Raw genomic sequence first — 27,949 nt, 5'->3', positions numbered from 1 at the left:
GAGAAAGTCACTGGGGTGTATTCAATGAAATTTTAACAAAACACAACTACAAAGATAATATCTCCAAGCTTCTTTTGTACCTTCCTAGAAGATGATGCAATACTTTGGACAGCAAAGTAAGAAAACAATGACAATATAGTGAGCATTTATTCCACAACTACAGTGCTCTTCTGTTTTCTTATTATTTTAGGTCTTTTTTTTTTTTAAGCATTATTGAGAATAACTGGTAAGTAAAGATTAAATAATTCCTAAAATGATAAAGTGGCAACATGTTTCAAGATGCAGGAAAAATAAGATCATAAAAATCCCTTAATGTATCTGAGATTTATAAAGAAACCCTACATGGTAATTGTAAGATATTATTCTATTTTTTTTTAAGGTAAAATTTCCTTTGTTCTTTAGAAAGCCCCTAGCAAAGAATTAGATCTTCTCAAAAAAGAAACTCAAAAATTAATATTGAATAAAAAGGACCCTGGTGGTACATCAAGATTTAAATATACCATTAAATTTACAGGGGAAAAAAAGCCCTTTTTTTGTTTTTTTGATACAAGATCCAATCAAGGTTCACCCATTGCACTTGGCTGCCATGTGTTCTCAGTGCTCTTTAGGCAAGAGCGTTTCTTGCTCTCTACCGTTTTAAAGAACCTTTCACAACATTTGTAAAAAAGCTATACCATTTGTCTTGTAAACTGTCCACAGTCTGTATTTCCATGATTATTTCCCTAAGACTCAGAGCAGGACATGTTACCTAATTTCCAAATTCCTTGTTCAAAATTTCCTAATTTCCTAAATTACCTAATTTCCAAATCCCTTGTCCAAAATTTCAAATATCCCTTGTTCAGAATTTCAAGATGGCAACAGCAGGGCATTAAACTGAAAGCAAAGTTCTTCTGAGCGCAGGGCCACGTGCGATGGCACAGGTCCTCCATACCCACGAGGGCAGCCAGGATCCAGGGTAAGCATTTCTGCAAGACTATTACTGCAGAGATAGTGATTCGCTCTCCCCACAGCAACACATCAAGAGACACTGCCATTTTGTAAATATTAATTCCAGGCTTCAACTACATGTCTAATCAGTTCTAGTTAACATTACTTCTGGTTCTTTTTCTTACAAGGGCATTTGTCAAAATACAGTAACGATTGATTCCAGATTTCAGCAACAGCTGATAAAATTCTAGCTTGTGTGAAATGTAGTCAATGATGCACAATAATTTTAAATTTTTCCCAGGATACTATCTCTTACCCTTCCCTACTGACTGGAATAATAATAAATTCATAAAATATAATAAAATGGTTTCAAAATGCCCTGGAAATCAAAATGATAGCCAAACCTTTAGTGACTCAAAAGGAGAAAATCTGCATCACTTTCAATCAGGTAAAATCTATTCCTCTACCCATCAAACACGTAGCAAGGATGCGACCTAGGGCTAAATTAGAAAGGAAGGTGACTAGAACACAGTCCTATACTTGAGAATTCTATAGTTAAGGGCTGAAAAAAAGATATTAAATAATCACAATGCAGTGTGAGAAATGTTACCATAGAGTTGCTAACGGATACCAGGAGAGCCAGTTTCAAGCCCAGACTCTGCCATTTACTAAATGTTATGAACACTCAGTATATTTTTCAGAGAATTCAGTGGGCTTATGATGAAAGAGGAAGAGCTTTGGGAACAAAAATATGAGAGGTATTATCATTATCAACCATAAAAACTTGTTCTTTTTTTAAGATTTTATTTATTTATTGGAGAGAGAGAGAGAATGAGTGAAGGGAGGGGCAGAGGGAGAAGCAGACTCCCCACGGAGCAGAGAGACCAACACAGGACCTGATCTCAGGACCCTGAGGACCATCATCTGAGCCAAAGGCAGATGCTTAACTGACTGAGGCACTCAGGTGTCCCAAGAACTTGTTCTTGATACACAGAGTAATTACTTCATTTGATGAAATACTCATGAGCAATGGGAAGTGTTCTAGTCAACAGGCTAAGTATTTATTTTAAAGAAGGCAAAACCAACCTAATGTCACTCAGGCTAAAATCACAGTCCTCTCCATTCTTCTTTCTTTACAGTTAGCCCAGGAAACGTGCCTACTGGCAGGCTCTGGTCACCTGTACCTCATGGGGTACAAAGCAATATTTAGGCTGTACATAGGGTTAAAAAGGCACCTTTTTTAAAAAGTAATTTTATGCCAAGGTTTATAATTTTGGATTTTTTTTTTAAAGATTTTATTTGTTTGACAGACAGAGATCACAAGTAGGCAGAGAGGCAGGCAGAGCGAGAGGAGGAAGCAGGCTCCCTTCAGAGCAGAGAGCCCGATTCGGGGCTCGATCCCAGGATGCTGGGATCATGACCTGAGCCGAAGGCAGAGGCTTTAACCCACTGAGCCACCCAGGTGTCCCTAATTTTGGAATTTTTATATTCCCGAAGGATTCTTCCTCTTCTCTGGGGAAAAGGGAGGTTACACAAGCCCTAAGAATGGAAATGCTTCTTGTACAAAAACATAACTAGGACCGCCAGCACTTTTATGTTATTATATTATTCTTGCTGTCAAGTGTAAGTGAACCAAGAAAGCTAGTGCTCTGAGGAAAAGATAGGCTGGTAACACTGACCAACACCACCTCTGCTATGTTCAGTGCACCAAGGGAGCAGGAGGACCCAACAGCAAGATTTAGAAGGAAAAAAAAAAGCTTTCACCCTAGAAATCCATGTTTGTTTTGTTTGCTTATTTACTTGAAACAAACGAACAAAAACCCTCAGGAACATCAGTGCAATGTCCTGCTGCTACTGCACACAGTCAGGTTTACACACACTGCGTGTAGTCCCACTTCTCCGGCAGTTTGAGTTCCTGGAACAGAAAAATACCTGAAGCTCTGTTTCTGTTGGTGAAACTGTACAGTATTTATTATGATTTGAGGACTGTTTTCAAATAGGAGCATAATTTAAAAAAAAAAAAACATGCATAATTACGCTTCCAGTGCATTTGGAAGTACAAAGGAAATTCAGATGAGGTACACACCTGGTTTTTATGGTGATTAGGAAGCTATGCTTTTCCTCAACCCCATCTAATAAACCAGCCAGAGTCTGCAGTCATCTAAAAGGCATAAGATGTACTAAGAAAATGATTTTTTAAATAGACACATTATTGTGAACAAATGAACCTGAACCTTCATATTTTTTATATACTGACACTCCTTGACATAAGATGGTTCCACTTACAACTTTTCAACTTTATGATAATGGGAAAGCAATATGCATCCAGCAAAACCATACTTTCAGTTTTGAATTTGGATCTTTTCCTGGCCAGCCAGCGATCATGAAGGGCAAAGAATCAATGTGCTTACAGCCATTCTGTTTCTCACTTTCCGTATAGGATTCAGTAAAGTTCGGGAGATACCCAATGCTTTATCATAGGCTTTGTGTTAGAGGATTCTACCTCACTGGAAAGGAATCTAAGTGTTCTGAACACATTTAAGATTAAGTAGGTGAGGTGTACTAAATAAATTGTCAACCTTGGCTATTTTTAACTTGTAATGGGTTTACCGGGAACATAATCTCATCGTAAATCGAGGAAGATCTGGATAAGAAATACAGCAATGCAACTATCACAGGTGGTTTGCAATCATGTCAATTCGGAAGGAAAAACCACAAAGATATTTTGCAACTAACCACTAAATAAATGCATTTTAGCAAGGAACAATAAAGTAAGAAGCTCGACCTCAAACTAATTTGCCAATTTTAAAACTACTCAAAGTTTCCATAAAGGTCAGTTTAAGAATCACTTTGAATGTAGAATCTGGCCAATTTTGTTTTGGCTAAAGCTGAATCCACATGGGGCAAAAGGAGAAAACTAAATTAGAGAAAGGTGCCCTCATCAAATGATATCCTTTAATGTGCTCCACTATCTACTTAAGCAGCTAACTAAGGAAGCTCATCTGGCTCTCTAACTTCAAGTTGGAAAAGAATTTTAATAATTTGGTCTTTGTCCATTTACTTATAATAATAACATCTACGTAGACATGTCATTTTGCAAAGTGATTGATGACAGAGCCAGAGTTTTGAGATCAATTGAAAAATTTGTGGGCATCTATCCAGATATTGGGCTGAAAAGGACAGACACCACTGTGGACGGTTGTCAGCAGCAAGGCCACCCACCGCCCCGAAGCCGTGGTACCTTTCACACAGCCATAATCTTTGTCACCAAAAGTATTCCCTTAACAATTATTTTTTGAGAGAACAAAAGATGTTAACCTATGAATAAGTGACTTTCAGTTTTCCATACAACAAAGCAGTTCAGCTTCTCAGATGATGCATCATTGAAACTCTAAGTGAAGGACAAAAACAATGCCCAAGCCAGTCAGCATCCCTCCCGAGGACTGCCTGAACACCCCATACACAAAGCAATATAAAAATTAAAAATTCATCCCATTTGAACACATGTATATGAATCTGAACACTCTTTCATTCAATGCAGTTATCCAAAAGGGACAGTGCATCAGCATTTTGTCTATTAACTAAGGAAAGCAATAATAAATATTTCTTTTCTAATATGGAAGAACATTCAAAATGGATAAATTAAGGAGAACATAAAAAGTCCCTAATTTTTATTTGACAGAGAGAGAGATCACAAGTAGGCAGAGAGGCAGGCAGAGAGAGAGGGGGAAGCAGGCTCCCTGCTGAGCAGAGAGCCCGATGCAGGGCTCAATCCCAGCACCCTGAGATCATGACTGAAGGCAGAGGCTTAACCCACTGAGCCACCCAGGCACGCTCCAAAAGTCCCTAATTTTTTTTTAATATTTCATTTATTTATTTGACAGACAGAGATCATAGATAGGCAGAGAGACAGGCATAGAGAGAAGGGGAAAGCAGGCTCCCCGCCGAGCAGAGAGCCCGACGTGGGGCTCAATCCCAGGACCCTGAGATTATGACCCGAGTGAAGGAAGAGGCTTAACCCACTGAGCCATCCAGGGACCCCCCAAAAGTCCCTAATTTTTAAGATAACATTTAGCTAGAAGAAATATCATGCTTATAGTTATATCAATTTATGACACAGAAATGTCCACCAGCATTTTTAGTCTCACATATGTATTCTTCTCTGCCCTTAATGGCAAGCGTGAAAACAAGTGTAAGATTATGTTCCTTGCTGTGCGTGACTTTTCCTATAGGCAACATTTCATACCTTCACCTGTTACTGCAATCTCTCAGGAGTTTAAAATAGTTTTATACCAGGAAATTCTGTCTTAAATTATCACTAAACAAGTATTTTAAGAATACACTGTTCTCTTACATATACACATCCCCTCCCGTAAGATTCAGAAGCATTTTCCTGGTCGAAGTATATTCAACTAAGGACTTCAATATAAAAAAGCATTTCATCACCACCACCAGAAAGAGATGGGGGGGGGGGGAAGAACCCTTAAAAAAATGTGGGCAAAGCCAGTCTCTACTGTTAGATGTCAGGGAAGTGATAAACTGGGGAGGCAGGATGAGTCAAGTCAGACTGGAAGGAGCTGGAGGGTGGGGAGGGGTGTCTACCTAGATGCTTAGTAATGTTCATTTCTTGACAAGAGCACTAGTGACATTGGTGTGTTCATTTTGTGGCAAGTGTTCAAGCTTAGGACTTCTGTATTTCACGTATTTGTTTATTTATGTATTTTATTTAAACATGCCTATGTATTTTGCATTTTTCTGTCTCTATGTTACACTTTAAAAATGAAAAAAAAAATTCCTTGAGGAATAAATAAATACGGCTCCTCACAATGCCACTGTTCTTCCTTTAACATCAGTAGTTCTAATTATCAAGTCTGAGGAAGGTGCAATAATTATCTCAAATAGTGCTTGTTATATGCCAAAAAATCTCAGGGAGGTAAATTGAGCATTCCACAGTTTAAAGAAGGAAGAAGAAATAACTAAAATGTATCTAAGTCTAAATCCAACTTTAGAACTCATGCATTCAGAAGAAGCTAGGCAATCAGGTGACCAGCTAAAAAGGCGAATCCTTTCCTTGACAATTACATACATGTCTACAATTTCTGAAAACGATGGAAAAGACCCACAAAGAACATATTTCAGCTTAAGCTATTTAAATTTCTTCTGTTCTCAAACATGTACTAGGACTCTAAAGACAGAAGAAAAGAATTCCACTGGATTTTTTTTTTCGTTTTCAGAAATTTTGTAGAATTCTAGGGGAAAAAAAAAAAACAACCTGATATTTTTTTTAAAATCCCAACAGGCCCAAAAGGGAGTTGCTTGTGCTAAGTCCACATCACCAAACTGAGGCTTAATGCCTAACATAACTGCAGTTTCAACCTTCCCACAGAATATCTTGATGGGTTATCAGTCCGGAATTTCCTGATCAGCACAAGTGAGGTAATCCATCTGAGAGCCCCTATGTCTCCCAGAGAGGTAACCTTGCCCAAAACAATCCTCTTTTTTTCCTCCATTTATGACTTCCTGTTCCTATCCCTTTCTGCCTTTAATAATCTTCCCTCTCCTGCAGCCCTTTGGTGCTCCTTTGTATTTGCTAGATGGGATACTGATTCATGAATCTTAGAATAAAACCAAGTAGGTCTTCAAACTTACTCAGCTGAATTTTGTTTTCTTAACACCGGAAAGGGGCACATTTGAAAATGCAATTTTCATTTTATCCATGGAAAATCAAAGCACTTTAAAAATAAAATCTTGAGATCTCAAGATTCAGAGATGCCAGCGGATGAATGAATCAGCACTGTGCGCTGGGGGGGTTCATCTGCTTCTCTATTACATTGCTCTGACCCATGTTTCAAGAGGTTCCTTTGCTCAGAGACTAAGTGAGCTTAAATTCAATGCTCACATAAATTCAATGATGGTGTATTATAAGCCCATTTAAAGCAGACCCCATGCCAAACAGCATGATGGAAATGATGGCAATAAGAAACTGAACACTACACCCTTGATACAGAAAAGGGCAAGCTAACAAAGGAGCGGGTTCATTGTGCAGCCTACCCACGGAACATATTTATTATGCAAGCTGAGCAGCCAGCACATACAGTAATTGCTTAAAAAAAGAAAACTTTAGTGATTCTTTCTTCATATATAATAGATTCCTTCTTCCCAAACCTTCCTAAGAATGGTGAAAGAAATGACTACTTTCACAACCATCTAAAATATTTGGTTTTAAGCTTCAATTTAATTTTCAAAAAGTATGACTTCATTTTCAACAGAAAGTTCCTTTTATTGTTCTTACTCCCTAATACCCCTTGGACTCTATTGCTTGCTCACTTTTACCATGAGACTGAGAAAAATCAGGCCTATGGAATGCTATCGTCCTAAACCTAATTAGCTCTAAATTTTACTGGATATACTTTCCTGTCTTTTTCTTTCATGAATATAGCTCTTTTCATTGAAATTATGATCAGGATTTCAGAAAACAATAAAAACATATAAGACTTCCCTTAGCAACCTCAACATAATTTCACTATCATTCCCTTCTCTAACAACGATGTTAAAGTGAACAGTAGTCATGTAAAATAGTGTTAATTAAATGTTAAATATGCATGGGTAAAAAGGAAGACTTATATAATCCATATTATGATTGGGTGGATTCCTGTTGCCCTTCATTACTGTTCTACTGATTAAATCTCATTCTTTTTTTTTTTTTAAAGATTTTATTTATTTATTTGTCAGAAATAGAGGGAGAGAGAGAGAGTGAGCACAGGCAGACAGAGAGGCAGGCAGAGGCAGAGGGAGAAGCAGGCTCCCTGCCGAGCAAGGAGCCCGATGTGGGACTCGATCCCAGGACGCTGGGATCATGACCTGAGCCGAAGGCAGCTGCTTAACCAACTGAGCCACCCAGGCGTCCCTAAATCTCATTCTTGATTAGAAATTCTAAACTATATTCCAAGTATACCTTCGTGATTTGAAACAAACAACAGAACAATTATTTTAGAACAATTACTAATGGCCAGGTCTTTATAAATGTCAGTATTTTAAATGTTTTGGGGCTACACATAAAAGCTACATCTCATTAACCATATGTATCCTTTTTTTTTTTTTTGAAGACTTTATTTATTTATTTGAGAGAAAGAGAGGAGCACAAGAGAGGGGGGGAAAGAGGGAGAAGCGGGCTCTTCTGCTGAGCTGGGAACCCGAGGCAGGGCTTGATCCCAGGACCCTGGGATTAGGATCCAAGCCTAAGGTAGACATGTAACCAGCTGAGCCACCCAGATACCCAGATACCCCAATCATGTATGTTCTTTAAAAATAAGTGTTCACAGGCAAATGGAATGAATGAAGACAGTCCTACATATTACACAGATCCCAGTGTTTTTGAAATAGCCTTAAAATCTTCAACAAAGACTTTTAACTGCTGTAATATAAATGAACACCTTTCAAAATGTTAAACTGAAGCTCATCAATTTTGGAGTCAAGCTTTCTGTAAACCTAAACTCTAACAGTTAAATAGTGAGATGTTCCTTCCTATTATTACTGCCGAATTTCCTTAAGCTAAGGAAAAACAGAGGAAACAGGCTGGCAAGCGCCATCTCGTGGGCTTCCTAGGAAATATTTTTACTGTATTCAACAGTACAGTTCCAGAAGCAAATTTTTAGACTTATTCAATACAATATTCTCTATATTCAAAATGTTACTTTAATTTAAATCAAAGTATTAATACCAATTAACTGGGCTCCAAATACCAATTAACTGTAATAAAGTATATTTGTAGACTTGGGTAAGAGCTTTCTTCTAAAGCACTTGATGTATTGAAAGCCAAACCATCACATTTTATCTTTACAACATCCTTAGGAGTTAAGGCTGCAGAGATATATTATACAATAATGAAGCTTGGGAATCTATATACCAAAGGAATTATAAAAGCATCTAGGCAATAGAGACATTAGAATGAGTTTTCTCATTTTGTAATGTAACCAAGTCATAGAACAGAGGCCTTTTGTTGTTAATAAGGGCTAAATCAAAAAAGTTAGCAGGAATTGGAAAATTCAATGGAACTAATAAATCTACTGTGTGTGTGTGTGCACACATGTACATGTGCCTTTTAAGTAAAAGTTTACAAATCAAGTTAGGAGTTGAGGTTCATAGTATATGAAAAAAAAAAACAGGAAAGGAAATGTCCCCAAAGTCATGTTTACATGATTCTCTTTAGACTTTAGAAATAGTATGATTTTATTATTTTATATATTATTGATGAAGAAATATTAATATTCTACATTTTCAAAGAGTGTAGAGTTGCCTCACCACAAGCCCACAAGATGTGTTATCTTTGTCTCCCAGTGGTTTTTTTTTTTAAGGCCAAAATGAAATACCAACATTTAAAATTAGGAAATTCCTCAATATCTCCTCTTGTCTGCTACCTAGGCCCACTGCAGGTATCTGAGTTGTAGGCCTTGGTTTACATTTTTTCTTACATTTACATTTTTTCTTTCTGGCTTCCTTCATTTTTCCTTCAGGATTTTTCCTGGTACTCTTTTTTTTTGGGGGGGGGGGTTACATAATGACATCCAAGCTCATGCTATGGAGCAATGCTATCTGCTTAAGGACTCTCCCCCAGTTTTCTAGGTGAAAGGTGCTTAATTCCAGTTCTGCTGTTGGTTGATGAGGCAGCAATGTCTGGAGATCTGCAGATTACTCATCTTTTTTTTTTTTTTTTTTTTTTTATTTATTTGACAGAGAAAGAGATCACAAGTAGGCAGAGAGGCAGGCAGAGAGATAGGGGGAAGCAGGCTCCCCACTAAGCAGAGAGCCCAATGTGGGGCTTGATCCCAGAACCCGGAGATCATGACCTGAGCTGAAGGCAGAGGCTTAACCCACTGAGCCACCCAGGAGCCCCTATTCATCTTCTTTTTTTTTTTTTAAACAAAGCTCTGAGATGCAAAGCTTTGAGAGAGTTTTCTGCTTTGCAAAGGGAAACCCAAGCCTACTAGTGGTAGGAAGAACTAGGGAGTTCTGTGTTATGGTTCGACATTTTCTTTATGGGAGGGGAAAAAGACTATATACTTGGGGAAGATAGTATAGAACATTACTTTGGTAAAGTCTGGGTTGATTTAAGATTTGATAGCATTTTTAATTTTTATAGCCTCCCACATCTGCTTTAATAAAATTAGACCACAGCATACCATTTTGCTAGTGTTGCTAATGATTTTTTTTCTTATTCGAGTTTTATAAGTGATTTTTTTTTTATAACGTAACCACCATAATATATTTAGTTGCCTTGCGGCAATATGCTAGATAATATTTCCATAGAGGCTTTCTCAGGGGCTGTGAATCTTTTTATAATAAGGCACTGGAAAATAAAATTTGAAGCTTACTAAACTTCCTCTCTGGTTTGAATTCTTTAGAAAAGAGAAAGTATGTAAAGTGATAATACACTGTTAAACATACCAGTTCATACAAGTTTTGTGGGAGGTTTTGGTAATCGGGAAAAAATTTGAGATTTTTTTAATTAGGAAGTCTGAGATAGATGTAACCTAAGAAAATAAATTTGAAATATAAAACATGAGAGTTTAAAGTAACAGACTTCATTCACATCAATTTATATTACCATTCCTAAGTCTTCCTTAAAATCAAAGTTTTTAAAAAGTGCTACTTGATGGTATTTATTATTAAAAGTGGCTGCATTTTCTCAATTAAAAAAATTTAGATGAAACTCACCTATTACAAATTCTTAGTCTCTTAATCTAGGAATTGTTACGTAAATGCAGTTTAATTATATTTCCATAAGCCTTCTGTTTAAATTTTAAAATAAATGTCAACTTATAAAAAATTATACCTTGCCATCTAATAATAGCAGCCGAAAATATACAGTAAGCAACATATTAAAACTGTATGCTTATTTTAAATGTAATTTTACTAGTGAAAAAACTATCTTGGAACATTTTAATATTAATATACTTAACATACTTTAATTTTCCTTCTTCCCTTGGTAACAGAAAATAGCCTATTATAAGCTGAAAATATTGGATATTTTCTATTGAGACTTTCATTAAATTTTAATTAAGTCAAAATTATTTCTAAAAACTGTTTTCTAATTTTGAAATGCCTGTTTTCTTAACGTCAATTATTATACTTGAAAAACAAGATGAAAGGAATAAAGTTTTGATTAGAAGAGTGGAATTGAGCTGAAGGAGGTTTCGCCCCAAGAATAAGTCCTGAGAACTGTGGGCCGCCTCTGCTCCCTCCTTTCCGTCAAGAGAGAGAGAGACAGAGACAGAGAGACTGGGAGAGAGAGAAGGCAAGGAGGGAGGAATTGAGGGACCGTAAAAGAGAGAGAGCAAGAGCTCCCCTGTCTGGAGAGACCGAGAACAGCAGGGGAGGGGGTGGCACAGGAAGGAGGCTTGGGCCCCTCCAGAGAACTGCAGAGCCATCTGTCTGAAAAATGCAGGATGACAGGCCTCTAAGTATTCTTCAAGTCTCTCTATTGTATAGGGATCTCTGATTCCTTCTTTCTATTACTGTATTATTAATCCTTCTTGTTCCTTTTTCTTGGGTCTTTTGAAATAATTTATCCTTTTAATTTCGACTAAAAGAGTGAAAGGACAAGCTGAGAATAATTTGTCATTCAAGGAAATTAAGTCAGAGTGTCTGGTCAACTTCTAAATATTGTGATGGACTAAAAAAAAAAAAGTGACTTGTTTTTGTGGCTCTTATGTTGAACTGTATATTTTGCAAAGATATATAATGAGCATCCTTAACAACATCCAAACCTAAGTATATTAACAAATGCCATCCAAAGCCTTAAATAGGCGATATCACCAAAAACAACTTCTGGGAGTGGCAAAGTCAATTTTGCCCACTTTTCTTTTTCCACAATTAAATAAAAATATTATTCGCAATATGTGAAATGTACCATAAATCACTGACTTCATCTTTCTGAGTTTCAGCACATTCTAAAAAACAGTCACTTGCATGAGCTTTTTTAATCCACTGCTTTGTGCCTTCTGTCCAGCAACTTAAAGACACTTCATGAGCCATTCTGTAAACAGAGGACTAAGATGCAGATGTCCTATGAACCTGGCTAACCCACCAAGGTCTCAGGGAGGCTGGAACAAAGAAGGGCATCCCTTCAGCGCCTCCTTGCTAAGAGCCTGAAAATATCTAAATGAACAGAGAAGAGATATCAAACCAGAGGTACCCAACATTCCCCTCACATTTAGTCTGGTCTGTTTCCAAGGGATACTGGACACCCAGCAACACTAAAAGGACCAACAACGAACCTGGATTAAGAAGCCCTGTGTTTGTAGATCCTGTTTAGTGTTCCTTCTCCTCTGCTTTGAAAGTTGGAAGAAGAATGAAGAGACGTTTTTTTTGGGGGGGGGGGTACAGAATGTAAAGCAGTATAAATCCAACCAGAATTTCACCAAAAAACTTTTCAAAAAAGTTAGGCTGACAAAAGCAACCAATCCCTAAGCAAATGATATGTCCTGCCCTTGACATGCAACAATACTGCAGATATATACACATATGTCTTCCTTTAAAGACTGAAGATAATTAGACAACAAAAACAATAAGAGATTTTGAGATATGTTTACTACGGCTAACTTGATTGGCATGTTGTAAAGTTATAGGAAAAATTATTGAGTGCTCTATGTTTCTATCCTGGAATTGTTAAACTCCAGAGGGACCGGGGCGCCTGGCTGGCTCAGTCCGTAGAACAGGCAACTCTTGATCTCTGCCTGGACAGTAGCTTTAAGCCCCACAGTGGGTGTAGAGAGAACTTAAAAATAAACTCTTCTAAAAAAATTAAAAGTAAACTACAGAAGTACTATGGTTTAAGAACTATTTTATTCACTTAATTATTTCTTTTTAAGATTTTGTTTTTATTTATTTATATGATAAACAGAGATCACAAGTAGGCAGAGAGGCAGGCATAGAGAGATGAGGAAGCAGGCTCCCTGCTGAGCAGAGAGCTGGTTGCGGGCTAGATCCCAGGACCCTGGAATCATGACCTGAGCCGAAGGCAGAGGCTTTAACCCACTGAGACACCCAGGTGCCCCTCACTTAATTATTTCTTGAGCACCTACTACGTGTGAAGCACTATGCTAAGCACTGTGAGTACAAAGTAAGAAAGAATGGATGTTACTTTACAGACACCAGCAGCCTAGAAAGATAGAAAGATACATAACTACTATGAAAGGAACACACTGGCAGATGTCACAGGAGATCTAAAGATAAAATGATAAGGAATTCCGGGGGCGCCTGGGTGGCTCAGTGGGTTAAAGCCTCTGCCTTCTGCTCAGGTCATGATCTCAGGGTCCTGGGATCAAGCCCCGCATCGGGCTCTCTGCTCAGCAGGGAGCCTGCTTCCTCCTCTCTCTCTGCCTGCTTCTTTTGTGATCTGTCTGTCAAATAAATAAATAAAATCTTTTTTAAAAATAAATAAATATAATCTTTTAAAAAATGATAAGGAATTCAGAAGACCAGGCACTCCTGGTCCCAACTGCAGTACTGAAGGAAGGACAGAGCAAGCACTGGAAACAGAAACAAGGGAAGAGACGGGGAAGACAAAGAAAAGCAGAATGGGCCCAAGCTGGCAGCTGACTGGGTACGGAGGTGAGGGAGGAAGGACAGAAGAAGGAAAGCTAAGGCGCCGGCACCAGCAATGTGCCGTCTGGAGCGCATAAGAGATTTGGAGGCGGGGTGCCAGGAGACTTGGGAATCACCCACCCAGAGCGCACGGTTGACGCCTGAAGACTTCCTAGTGAGAAAGGGAGGCCAGTTCTTGCAAAGCAGACATTTCAGGCAACAAACAGAGGAAACTGAGGAAGAGTGAAAGGGAAGAAAAGGAGTAGCAGGAGAACACAGTGTCTTGAAGGACAACAGAAAAAGTTCTCAAGAAGAAAGAGGTAGTCAAAATGATGAAGAGTTCAGAAAGATCCAAGATGAGGACTGAGGGGAAGCCACGGATTACTGGCTGCTCACTGACAAAACCACTTCGGGCCAGACAGAAGCTGAACATGAGGTGGCAGCTGTGATAGGAGGCTCTCCTTGACCAAACCCGAATCCGGCTCCTCCAAGCCCTCTTCTTGACTAGCCTCAGCCTTGTGTCCAGGCCGCGCCAGGCCTGCACAGCCATTTGAGCAAGATATCTGCTAACTCAGTTGAGAGAGAATCCTCGTCCCTTTGATATCTGATCAAATTCCTCGCCCCCGACCCCTGATATCTCATCACCCCCGCCTGCCCTCCCTGAGAATCCTGTTGGGTCAGTATAGCAAGAATTCCCCCTACCTTGTCTCCTCTTGGTTGTTTTCCATCCCCTGACACCCTTGGCATCCGCTCCTCAGCTACAAATCCTCCCCTGTTCTCAGATTCAGAGGTAAGGCCCATCTCTCCACACCTATTGCGACAGTCCTAAGTCTTCCTTGTTCTTTAAACAAGCGTCAGAAATTGCTGTGCCTTCAGAGTTGCCCACCTTTCTTTTCACCAGGGTCGAATGCCATTCCCAAACCCCAAACTATTACAACCAAACACCGGCTGAGAAGCAATGGTGCAGACAGGGTTAAGGAGGAAGCAGCTGTGTGGGAAGAGGCTGTGGGGCATAATGTTCTTTCTATATCACTCTGCTAAAGGGTGGAGCGCTAACACTCGTGCTGGGTCCCACAGTCAAGGAAAGGCTTCCTCACACTGACTAGGAGAGCACGGCTGTAATGTAAGGGAGCCGATACAGGGGAGAGGAGGAAACTAATGAGACAAGACAGAGAAAAACAAATTCCTATGTTTATTGTTTTCAATCCTCTTGCATTATGCTTTTTTGTAAACCACCTCATTTCTTTCTGGAACAATGAGAGGTGTTCATAAATGACAAATAAAATTTTCCTTTTATCCATTTAAAAATATGAATGTTTGGACTATTGTTTGTATCTACTCTTCTAATAAACCTATGACAATTAATAGGAATGCTTATGTAGAATGCAGATTTATTATTATGGGAGAAAGACTATACGTTTTCATTTTCAGACCTTTCTAAAAAGTTAAGTTAGCCATTTTCATACTGAATTCCTATTCAATTTGATTATGTTCCCTACCATGAGGGTAAAACATGAACAAACCAAGCTAATTTATGTACAATTCCTTTGTACTATTGAAATGAAAAGGAACAATAGTTTAATGAACTGGAATTTGTTATCTAATTATGCCAAATAATTCAGAAACATCTGCCGATGGTTAGTAATAATATAGTTAAACCTCAAAGAATCTGCTCCCAGAGAGATTTCCATTTTACTCAAGCCCTTGTGAGCTTCCACTTGGGAAATCCATACCAGAGTATGGAACCAAGGGATGACATAATGGCACTTTTACACCGTTAAAAAAAAAAAATTAGCAAATGAACAAAAAGAAACAGAAGAGGGTGTGTATCACATGGATTTAGACCTTAAAATTAACTCCCAGAGAAACGAACAGCAGAGGGTGCATATCATATGGATTTAGACATTAAAATTAACTTCCAAATTTAAGACACAAAGCCGACTACTGTAATATGCAACATTCATTTGAGCATGTATTGAGTAGCTGGGCTGCATCAGACACTGTGGCGGTTAAGGATACAAACAAGAAATCCATAGCTTTCGTGTTAGGGAACTTCATCCAAAAGGGAAGACAAGATTAGACATCCACTAACCACAGTATCACCACTAAAACAGAGGTGTTTTGGGTACGGTGGATGAGAAAAGGTGTAAAACAAAGGAAGACTACTTAGAAGAGACTATTCTAGTGAGTTTTGCAAGATGTGCAGAGGTGAGTGAGCACAAGGAAGGGCTTGGGAAGTGACTGTGCTAAAGGCACACTGAGTGCAGTCTCTTCTGGAAACATCAAGTAGTTCAGTATGGCTGAAGCACAGCCTCTGAGGAGGAGACAGTAAGAGATGAGGCCAGACATATAAGCAGGAGTCCTATCCTAAAAGCCTTATATGCAAACTGGGGAATTTGGACTTAATCTTAATGGTAATGGGCTGGAGGAGTAAGAAACTCCTAGTCTAACTGTTAGACTAACCAAATTCTAAGAGGCAAGTTTAAATTCCCAAGTACGGACTCTAACATATTAAGAATAATCCAAAACAATAAAGAAAGAAAAAAAGATAAATAAATGAAAGCAAATATCCCAACTGATTCAAGGTGGGGCACCTGGGTGGCTCAGTTGGTTAAGTGTCTAGCTCTTCACTTGGGCTCAGGTCCTGATCTCAGGGTCATGGGATCAAGCCCCACATCAGGCTCTGCCTTCAGCAGGGATTCTGCTCAAGATGCTCTATCCCTCTTCCTCCAATAAATAAATAAATCTTTTTAAAAAATAAACAAACTGATTCAACGTTGTTCGAAGGATAAGTATACAGATGAAGGTCATTATTAAAATTATACTTATTCCTCTTTCATTCACTTATTTGCTCAGTAAACCTGGAGGGAGTACCTATGACACACCAAACACTGAGCTTACAGGCCTTAATATATATTTTTTAAAGATTTTATTTGTTTATTTGAGAGAGAGAGAGAGAGCACAAGAGAGAAAGAGAGCTAGCACAAGGCAGAGGGTGAGGGAGAAGAAAGCTCCCCGCTGAACAGGGAGCCCGGTGCAGGACTCTATCCCGTGACCCTGGGATCATGACCTGAGCTGAAGGCAGCCACTTCACCCACTGAGCCACCCAGGCGCTCCATCCCTTAATATATTTCAAGCACTAAGAGGGCAGGCGCTAGATCTGATTGTGGTCTGGATTACCACCCAAAGAAGAAGCATTGTTTACTGGTCAGTATATTTCACATTTCAAAGTACAGTAGGAGGTATAAATTGTCCAGCACTTTTGGAAGTCTATCTGGTATTTTTAAAAAGATTTTATTTATTTCTTTAAGAGGGAGGGAGAGAGAGAGAGAAAGCAGAAAGAGCACATATGCAAGTGGGCTTGCACACAAGTAGGGGAAAGGGCAGAAGGAGAGGGAGAAGCAGACTCCCCACTGAGCAGGGAGCCCAACATGGGGCTTGATCCCACAACCCTGAGATCATGACTTGAGCCAAAGGCAGACACTTAACCGACTGAGCCGCCCAGTGACCAAAGTCTATCTCTGGTCTATCCAAATAGACCAATACCAAAGTCTATCCAATACCAAAGTCTATCTGGTATTCAGTGTATAACCCTGAACTAGGTCTCTACCAGAGCATCCTCAGACAAATACTAAAATGGCACGTGCCATATATTTAACTACATACATAAGCAGTAATACTGCAGAACCACTTTCTCATGTGGGTCAACAGACTTGTGAAAACAACTGCTGTGGTACCTGGGAGGCTCAGTTGATTAAGCGTCTGCCTTCAGCTCTGGTCACGATCCCGGGGATCAGGACGGATCCCCACACCAGGTTCCCCACTCAGCGGGAAGCCTGCTTCTCCCTCTGCCCTTCACCCCACTCATGCTCTCTCTTGAGCGTGCGCTCTCTCTCTCCAACAATAAAATCTTAAAAAAAAAAGAGAAAGAAAACAATTGCTATCTTGGATCTTTATTAATATCAATAATAACAATATCAGTGACAATATTAGCTACTATGTATCTTCACCACTGTATTAGGAACCTTACACACACAATCTCATCTATTTCTGCACAGATGGAAGAAGGGAATTAATAGCCCATGTTCATATATAAGAAAAATGAGACTGGAACATATAGCAGACACTTGGCAGAGAAAGGATTAAACATAGCCCTTGCACACCAAAATCTAAGCCCTTTCCTCTATACTACATACTCCACAAGCTTCCCATCTTGCAGAGTAAAATCTGATCCTTCCCATGGTTTATAAGGTATAATCTGTGACCCCAACACTCCTCCATTCCCCGGGACCCCTCTGTCTCCTCTCCCACCACTCTCCCCTGGCTTACTCTGCTCCAGCTCACTGCCCTTCTTTCTGTTCCTCAAAACTGTCAAGCACATCCCCACCTCAGAGCCTGTTCCATGAGGCGACGCCCCCACTTCACAGGACTCATTCCCTCATGTCCTTCACGTCTCTCCTTAAAATCCACCTCAACTCTGAAGCCTTCCCTGACCATGCTGCCACGTCGCGGGCCCCATCTCCTCACCCTGCTTTATACTTCTTCATAGCACTAGCCACCAGGCACACTATACATTTTTTTAAAGATTTATTTATTTTAGAGAGAGAGGAAAAGAGAGTGTGCATGCATGGGCGTGCAAGAGGGGCAGAGGGAGAGGGAAAGGGAGACTCTCAAGCAGACTCCATGCTGAGCATGAGTCGATGCGGGGCTCCAGGTCATGACCCTGAGATCACGACCTGAGTTGAAACCAAGAGTCGGGTGCTTAGCCAACTGCAACACCCAGGCGCCCCACACCGTACATTTTTTATTGTCTGTTTCCCTCCATTGCAAACATAAGTTCCTTGAGGACAGGAACTAAGACATACCTGGCACATTTTAGGTCCTCAATTTCTTGAACAGATGACTAAACAAATCACAAAAGACCATCCATCCCAAACCTCAGAGCTATCCTCAGAAAAAGTAGGAAACACCTCCTGTTGCTGCTTCCTTCTCTCACCCTATGGTTCTATCCATTCCCGCCCAAATCCCCAAAACCCAGGGCTTTCGCACTGTTCTTCTTACTACCCCAACCCCCTTCTGGTCTTTCTCAGTAATGTCTCAAGCTCTACATAAAAACCGCCACTCTCAGGGCACCTGGGTGGCTCAGCGGGTTAAGCCTCTGCCTTCGGCTCAGTTCATGATCTCAGGTTCCTGGGATCGAGCCCCGAGTCAGGCTCTCTGCTCAGCAGGGAGCCTGCTTTCCCTTCTCTCTCTGCCTGTCTCTCTACCTACTTGTGATCTCTGCCAAATAAATAAATCTTTAAAAAAACAAAAACTAAAACTAAAACATGCTACTTTCTCTTCTCTTACAGTGCAGTTCCCTCAGTCAAAATGTTTGCTCTGTCTACTCGAAGATCTTGAGTCCGTAAATTGCAATCATTCTCCTGCTATGTGAAGATATCTATATCTACCATGTTATTCCTCATAGGTAACATGCTAAGTATCCATGCTTTAATTATAGTATAATAGTATTAAACTCATTTATTATGAAAGGTCTGCAGAGGAAATACTTCAGTCAGGCAGATATTTACACATTTATACCACTTACCTACTGGGCTCAGGCCCTGATCTTAGGGACATGAGTTCAAGCCCAACAGTGGGCTCTGTGCTCAGTGACAAGTCAGCTTGGGTTTCTCTCTCCCTCTCCCTCTCCCTCCAACCCTCCCCACCCCACCAGCGTGCACATGCGGGAGCATACACTCTCTAATAAATAAACAGGACTTTAAAAAAAAAAGAGAGAGAGAGATTAGCAGTTTAAAGAAAAGGAACAGCACAGTTTTCAAAAAGTCAGGTCTCTGGGTCTGAAAATCTATTCATGCAGAGATACTTTTCTTGGACTACATCTTTTCTTCTAACTTGTTTTACACCAGGAAATAGACATGGTCCAATGAAATCCGAAGGTTAAAAAGTCAGAGTGGAAAGGGAAAGGACAACCTTCAGTACAGCTAGAGGAAACACAATGAGGTGGCCCCCTGCCAGGCTACTAAGCAGCTGGCCACACTGGGGGGTGGAGGGGGAGGGGGGCACCTGACTCATCTTCCCTTCTCCCCCACAAATTCAACTGTCTGCATTCTTTCCAAGAAGTGCTTACTTTTCTAAATTTAAAACAACTATTCAAAACAGGCAAGGACCTTTCTAGTTATTGATTTTTTATTTTGTTTTTGTTTCTTGGAGAACAAAAAGAAACAAAAACTTTCCAAAAATGTAAAAAGTTCTAAAAGATTCCTGGATATAAAACCATTACTTTAAAAATAGTGATCTCTATTTTTTACAGTTTAAGTGAAGTAAATCTTCTATTCAATTTGGTCATCCCCACTCGAGGTAATTTTTAAATTAATAACAGCTTGATTGAGATAGAATTCACAAACCATAAAATTCAGCCTTTAACATGTACACGGAGGTGGTTTTTAATATATTCACAAAGTATTCATTATGTTTTTTAGAAATATAGAGACAAATTAAGAAAGTATATTTATAACTATTTCATGAGACTTTTTTTCCCCAATACCACTTTTCAGTGCAGAATACAGTCACACCATTCCAGTTCTTAGTTTCTCCCTATTTTTCTTTCTTTCTTTCTTTCTTTTTTTTTTTAAAGAGAGAATCTTAAGCAAAATCCACACCCAGCATGGAGTCTGATGCAGGGCTGATCCCATGACCCTGAGATCATGACCTGAGCTGAAATCAAGAGTCAGTCACTTAACAACTAAGCCACCCAGACACCCCTCCCTATTCTGTGTTTTAAGGATAGTAGGATTACATTAATAAATAAAAATCAAAGCTTATGGGAATCATTTTCTCTATAAGAATGACTTATGACTGGTAAGACTGGGCTCAACACCTTGTCCTGAGTTGGATTTGCACAGAAAGTTCAGTGACTTCATTTAGTTTATATATGCCAGACAAATAATAAAGTGTTTTTAAAGGTGCTATTACTGATACTTTATATAAACATCAATTATCCATATCAAAGGATATTATTACTACTAGAGGGACTTTGAGAAAAGCTACACAAACCCCAGCCTGGCAAGGAAAACCCTGTTATGGCTGCTCAAAATGACAGTAAACTTAACTCTTAGGTTAATCCAATCTGATGAAAAATGTGTAACTTCTATTAATGTCATTCCTTCAAAACTATTATTAGATGGCACACAAAGCATGATCAAACAGTATTTTTCTGCCTATTTCTCTTATGATTGTTTTAGATTAGTCTAATGTATTCTCATTGAAGGTAATATTGCCTTCAAGTGAGCAAAAATTAGCTTATGGTGGTCAAAAACCTTACTCTTTTTGTGCATAAAGCAGATATACACACTGTATAAAAAGACAGACAGTGTATCTGTTATTAAAGTTTCATGGGGAAAACAAGAAAAAATGCCTAGGAGCGCCTGGGTGGCTCAGTGGGTTAAAGCCTCTGCCTTCGGCTCAGGTCATGATCCCAGGGTTCTAGGATTGAGCCAGCTTTGGGCTCTCTGCTCAGCGGAGAACCTTCTTCCTCCTCTCTCTCTGCCTGCCTCTCTGCTTACTTGTGATCTCTGTCTCTGTCGAATAAATAAATAAAATCTTAAAAGAAAAAAAAAAAAGAAAGAAAGAAAGAAGGAAAGAAAAAATGCCTAGGGGCACCTGTGTCATGCAGTCCTTTAAGCTAAGCATCTGACTTTGGCTCAGGTCTTGACCTGAGAGTCCTGGGATCAAGACGGGGGTGGGGGGGGGCCTCCCAGCTCAGCCAGAGGTCTGCTTCCTCTCTACCTCTCCCGCTGCCCCACCCCCACTCATTCTCTATGTGTAAGTGTGTGTGTCTCTTGCTCTCTCAAATGAATCAATTTTTAAAATCTTTTAAAAAAAGGAAAAAGAATGCCTAAAAATCTTATGAAGAGTGATTTTTTTAAAAAGGTAGACAAATCCAGATATAAAGAAACTGAAACTCTTATTGACAAATGTGTCAAATTTTATAATTATGCATATCACTCTATCTTCAAAGATTAGGATTGCTAGTACGATTGTTACTTGCAGAGACAGATGTCACTGGAAAGACTGCATCACCAATATCTTTTCCACTGTACACAGATGGTAACTATCAGAGGCATAGCAACTATAATTCTTTTATCTGTCTTACATAGCACTAAATCACCACACATTAAAAGAAAAACTTTAAAGTTGAAATAATAAGTTTTTGATACAGGTGAGAGAATATGCACAAGTATTTTTTAAATAAGGATGGTGATTTTAATGACAGATGAAAAGATGAAACATTCTAAGAAAAGTAGCTGAGTTCTCACCACTGGACCACCCTGCCGCTTATTAGGTAAGTCCCTCTCATATTCTTTGATGAGCAAAATCTGAAAAATAAAAATGTGAGCAGAGACCGTATTCAAGTGGAGTTTCCTATAAAATTGGCTTTTGGTCAAATAAGTCATACTGAAAATGCAGCTGATTTGTCTTTATAAAAACAAATTTTAGAGGCACTTGGCTGGCTCAGTCGGTAGAGCATGCAACTTGTTATTTCGGGTCTGTGAGTTCGAGCCCCACCATGGGTACAGAGATAACTTTAAGAAAGAAAGAAAAAAAAAATTTAATGTCAAGACAGTAATAGGAAATCAGAATTTTTCCTAACTGTATTACAAAGAATACACCATTACCATTTAAATGCTCCAAAGGATCTCTATAAAGATGCCCAAGGGCAGGTGCATCAGGTGGTGGTGTAATGAAAAGGTTTCCATGGAATCCTAGCTATGACATTACATCAATGGCAGTGACGATAGTGACTGGTAAATTAAAGAAAAAAGCAGAAAAGGGAGAGGGGCCATGCCAGAGCTAGTTCTACCCCGAAAGAGAAGACAGTTACTCAGGGTTCAGCCAGCCCAGCTGGATAGTAACTGAGTTCCCAGTCTCAGCATTTGTCTGAGCTGTAAACCACAGCCCCATTTAGCTATAAATGACAGACATTCCTGCCAAAAGATAACCTGGCAGGATGCTTTTTCATCCAGCTCTGTCAAATAGGGTTTTATTGGTATGGCCACTCAAGGCATTCTGTTAGGTACACGAGCTAAAAAGTCCTAAATTAGATGACTCGAGACTTTCCTTCTAGCCCAGCAGTTATTTGAGAACATGTGCTTCTTTTTCAGGGAAGTTCTAACAAGTCTTATTGGAAATAAGTAGTTAGGTACATACACTATAGTTCTGGAATGTAAGCTCTAAGGAGACAGGGACCATGTCTCTTGCACACTGCTACAGATGTATGTTGAACAGATCAACATACATCAACATACAACAGGTGAGTGAGCAGAGTATGAACTACATTTGGATAATTTTTAGGATTTGAGGATTTAAAAATTATTCGTATTGATGCAGATGACTGAAAGGTATATTCATCTACAAGGTTGAGAAAAATGCTGGCAAAGTCCTGACCCTTCAAAAGTGTGCATTTTCAACTCCCAAATGGGACTATAAAATCAGGAAGGATTGGGGTCTAGTTCTTTTGTCACAGATAAACAGAAATTTGCATTAAAAGTATCTTTTTAAGTAGCAAAGGTGAATAATGGTGAAGGTAAGAGATAAGAGTTTCACTCTTCAGCTTAAGTTGACAAATATTTTGAGTTGCTACACTGTACTTTGGTGACAAAAAGTTAAAAGTATATCAATGTGAAATTGTACTGAGTAATTTCAGAGGCTCTCATTTTTTTAAATGAAGCTCACTTTCACCAATGTCCCATAAAAAGAACATTCTTCACAATGATAAAAAACAAAGCCTGGATGGAAGAAAAAAGAACATAGGGGTGTCTGGGTAGTTTGTTTGGTTGAGCACCCACTTCTTGACTGCAGCTCTGATCATGACAGCAAGGGTTGTGAGATGGAGCCCCGAGTTGGCTTCCACACTGCGTGTGAAGCCTGCTTAGGATTCTCTCTCTGCCCTTACCTTCCATTACCCACACTTGCACTCTCTCTCTAAATTAAATTAAATTAAATTTTTAAAAACCTAGACTCTATTGCAGGCTGCTATGCACGCAACTGTGTTCTCCAATAAATTCCTTTGTTGAAGCCCTAACACGCAATGTGACGGTATCTCTGCAAATGAGGCCTTTGTAGGGCAATTAGATTAGATGACATTGTGAGAGTGGGGTTCACATGGTGAGATCAGTGGTAGTACAGGAGACCAAAGACCTAGGTTTCCCATCTCTCCACCACCAGAGGATACAGCAAAAAGATGGATGTCCGCAAACCAGAAAGAGGTCATTTCAGCAGGAAATGAATCTGCTGGCTTGCTGGTCTTAGAATTCCCAGCCTCCAAAATTTCAGGAAATAGATGTCTGTTGTGTAAGCCACTCGCTCAGTTTATGGTATTTCCACTACAGGAGTTCAAGTAGATTTAAGACACTAACCTTACCAACTAACACACCCATGATACACAAGGTAGGGTCCTAGCACTGGTTGCCTTGGGAAGGCTTTGGGAGAAACTCTATTGAGCTCTGACTTTGATGACTGTTTAGTTAGGTTCATCCAGTTTCTTATATTCCGATCTTCTCTTCACTACCATCTCACAGAACTTTATTACCTCACTGCTCCTCTGCTCTAAGTTGGTTACTAAGAGGAACTATAAAGGGTTAGGAGGTACTTCTGATTAAACTAGTTAAAAAGTAGTACAGTTGGGGCGCCTGGGTGGCTTAGTCAGTTAAGCGTGACTCTTGATTTCCGCTCAGGTCATGATCTCAGGGTTGTGAGATCGAGCCGCATGTGGGGCTCCATGCTCAGCAGAGAATCTGTTTGAGATTCCCTCTTGCCCTTTGCTCGCTCCCTCCCCTGCTGTGCGCATGTGCTCTCTCTCAAATAATAAATAAATAAATCTTTTTTTTTTTTTTTTTAAGGTAGTATAGTTGACTCTTGAAAAAACAGATTTGAACTGCATGGGTATACTTATACGTGGATCTTTCTCAATAAAACCAGTACAGTACTTATAAATGTATTTTCTCTTCCTTATGACTTAACATTTTTCACTAGTTTATTGTAAGAATACAGTGTGTGATACATATAACATAAAAAATACGTGGTAATCAACTGTTTATACCATTGGTAAGTCTTCTGATCAACAGCAGGTTATTTGGTTTTTGGGGAGTGAAAAGCTAACACAGATTCTGGACTACATAGGAGATCAGCATCCTTAATCCTCATGTTGTTGGTAGGTCAACTGTTACATCTAAAATAAAATCCATTTCTTCTAACCGTTGGGGACTGCTCTTAATGCATACAAAGGCCATTTTGAACTGGGCAAATTTGAGCAATTTCGTATTGATCTTTAATACAACGGTTCTCAAACTTGAGGATGACAGAATCACGGGGGAATTCCTCTAAAATCTCCTTCGCATAGAACTGCAGAATCTGTGGATCTAGGGGCAAAGGAATATTAATTTTGAACAAAGAGGCCTGATGGGCGGTGTTCAACGACAGCTACTGCTCTATCGTGACCGAAAAATAGACTCTGCACACAGGTGTACTTTCCTTTATAACAGGGAAATATTCTTAAAAATTGTAACCAAATTGGATTTTGTTAATTACGTTCTATTTTCCCACAAGTTGACCTAAAATTTTGAAGACACTTTGTTCATTCTGAGGGGTGCGAGTGGTTGCTTTTATCTTCATCTAGAGGTCAAACCTGTGCCCTTCCTTTCCTCATCTCTACTTCAGTGAAGATGTAGTAATTTAGGAATCCTTTTAAAAGTACCTTATTCCTTACTCTGCTTCTCTCCAATTTATCTGTTGATTCACTGAGAATGTCAACATTCGAGAAGTGGCTGATTCATGAACCTTACCTTTGAAAACAAACCTGGAAATGCAGACTCTCTCCTTAGAACAGAAAATGAACTTACTACAAAAAACTAGTTTAAGGGGTAATTTTCCTGGGGAAATATTAGTGCTATGTATTAGGTACTACAGTATAAGAAATGCTTCTTCCAAAGAAAACACCAATTAAGTCTTCCACCATTTTTAACTTTTGTACCAAAAAAAAAAGTCCACACTTAAGAAAAAGTGTTCTACTAAATGATGCAGATTAAACATAAGGTACTGAAAAGCAATGGTGAGATTTTTATTTCTTTCAGAGAAAGATGAAACATTTTTAAAGCACCTATGAAGAACCAACACCAAATGTCATTTCTAATACTATGGGTATTCCAGCGAAATAAACATACCCCAGACTGCAGACTGGCAAATTGTGTTCTAGGCTCAGTTTTGCCACAAAAGGGTCATGTGACCTTGGAAAATAACCTTCCTGCATCTGAATTTAATTTATAAAATGATTAAATAAATGTAACTCTTTGATTCCAGATTAATTCATTCTAACTTATATGAAAAAGCATTTGTGGTATGTGATGCCTGTAACTTGCTTGATCAAATGAAGCAATTAAAACATAACTGGAAACTTGATATTGTGAGTAACTTACTAAGACCGTCCTCTTAGCTATCAGTTTCCTACCAGTACATACCATACTACTTTGAACATCTAAATTTTCACAAACTGAGTTTTCTTAAAGGGAGGGACATGTGTACTATATAGTCCGCTTTGGCAATAGGAAACACGGTATCTTTTCAGCCCTTCTTCCCAACCTATTGTCATTACAGACTCGGGGGTGGGGGGGACCTTGAGTCTTAAAGACTGAAACAATAGTGTTGCAGTAATTACATCACAGAAATAACATTTCTTTCCTAAAATACTCAAAGTTATTCTCCGGAGATCACTTATCTTCCAGGAACCAACTTTCTTCTGTCTGCTCTAGTATTTGTTAGAGCAAACATTTTCCATTTTAACAAATATTCAGTTCACCAGTTATTCTTCTTTCCAACGAAATATACCGTCTCCAAAAAATCCGCCCCAAAATCCAACAAGACTCAACACATGCATTTGGCAATTCCGGGGAGGTGGGGATGCACAGACATCTTGTACAAAATAAATAAACTTTCCAGGATCTTTATTTACTGAGTGGAGAAGCACAGATTTGGAAACAACCAGCTAACTTCGCTCACAAGTTGGCATCTTCAAGAATCCTCCGTTTACAAAACACCCCGGACCTCACAGACTCCCAGCCCAGAATTGGCCAGGGAGCACACGCCCATCGGCCCTGCCTGGAGAGGAAACAATGGGAGAGGCGCGAGGGACCGAGCCCGGCGTCCCAGACGCCCCAGCTCCCCCGCTCCGGCCCGCGCCCGATACCGCGCGCTACGACCCTTCCCCTGGCGCCCGGGGCTCTCGTCCCCGGGGCGCGGCCCACCTGCAAGGGCGCGGGCAAAAGGCTGTACTTACCAAACAGGGTCAGGGCCATTGTAAAGGCGTTCGCCAGCTGCTCGCCGCCGCCCGCCGGTCCACGCGCTCCTCCCAGGCCGGCCGGAGATCACCGCATCGGCCCGAAGCGCTCTCACCTCGGAGGGAGCGGGCAGTCGGAGGGGCGTGGTGCGGCGCGGGCGCGCGGGGAGGCTGCAGGCCGGGGCTGCAGGGGGCCGCTGCAAGAAAAAGTTATTTATGCGTTATTGTCAGGCGCACCCGCACCGGGGGAGACCCGCTAGCCCTAGGCGAGCCGGCACTTGTCGCTGCCATCTGCGCACTACGCGGAGCGCGCGCGGGCGGCGGTACCTGCGAGGCGGGAGGCTTGGCCGCGGCGCAATGGCAGGCGGAGAGGCGGCGCCGCAGTGGCGGCGGCGGCGGCGGCGGCGGCGGCGGCGGCGGCGGGGAGAGGAGCAGCCTCGCGGGGCCCCCGGCGGGGCGCGCTCACTCCGCATCCCGCGGCCTCGCAGACGCCATCTTGCGATAGCGTCTCCCACTGGAACTGCCCCTGCGCCTCCTCGTGCCTCCCGCCTCGGGCGCCGGAGCCCCGTGCGTTCCCATAGCAACGGGCGCGCGCGGGGGTCGGGGGCGCGCGCCCCTCCTGCCCCGGGCCGGGCGGAGCCGCCCCAGCCGTCCGGGAGACAGCCTCTGGGAGCCCGGCGGGGGCGGGGTTGGTGTGCGTTTTAGCTGAAATCCCTGGGATTTTTCTTGAATGGGATTTGAGGAGGCGCGGAGAGGAGAAAAACTGAGCTGTTACTCGAAAGAGGAAGAGTCACAGGAGGATGCTCCATGAATCCAAGTCCCCAAGCAGGGTCACCTGGGGATCGGGTTCGTTTGAGGATAAATATCTCGCCCGGGGCCCTCGGGGTTAACGTAGAGTCGGGAGCCCGTGACCTGAAGCTGCGGGACTCGGAAAGGGAGCCTGGAGTCGAGCAGAGACACTGACTCTTGGCTTCCTTTCCACTTGGACTTGGGAACCGCTGGGAGTAGGGATCAGACTGTCATATCTGAGGAAATCAGGAGTCGTTAGGATTACCTAAAATAATTTGATACAAGGCCAATGCTTAAATCTAATTTTCTTCCCCTTGC

General features: G+C 40.6%; 1 protein-coding gene across 2 annotated transcripts in view; it reads right to left on the bottom strand.

The window, feature by feature from the left end:
- The window catches only part of CHN1 (chimerin 1), a 213,528-nt gene extending 186,277 nt beyond the window's left edge, over nucleotides 1-27,251 (bottom strand). The window contains exons 1-2 of one of the 2 annotated variants that reach the window (XM_013046819.2): nucleotides 27,170-27,251; nucleotides 26,843-27,039 (exon numbers count right to left, since the gene is read on the bottom strand). In XM_013046819.2, coding sequence (XP_012902273.1) covers nucleotides 26,843-26,861 — 19 coding nt within the window. In that variant the 5' untranslated portion in view covers nucleotides 26,862-27,039; nucleotides 27,170-27,251. Of the gene's footprint in view, nucleotides 1-26,842; nucleotides 27,104-27,169 lie in introns of those variants that run through there. The other variant, XM_004774381.3, reaches the window with a different exon arrangement.
- Between the last annotated feature and the right edge of the window lie 698 nt (nucleotides 27,252-27,949).

The sequence above is a fragment of the Mustela putorius genome, unplaced genomic scaffold (genome assembly GCF_011764305.1).
Source record: "Mustela putorius furo isolate JIRA1106 unplaced genomic scaffold, ASM1176430v1.1 tig00003869_pilon_pilon_pilon, whole genome shotgun sequence".
Lineage (NCBI taxonomy): Eukaryota > Metazoa > Chordata > Mammalia > Carnivora > Mustelidae > Mustela > Mustela putorius.
The sequence above is the reverse complement of the archived record's forward strand: the minus strand, read 5'-3'. Positions and strand labels throughout refer to the sequence as shown.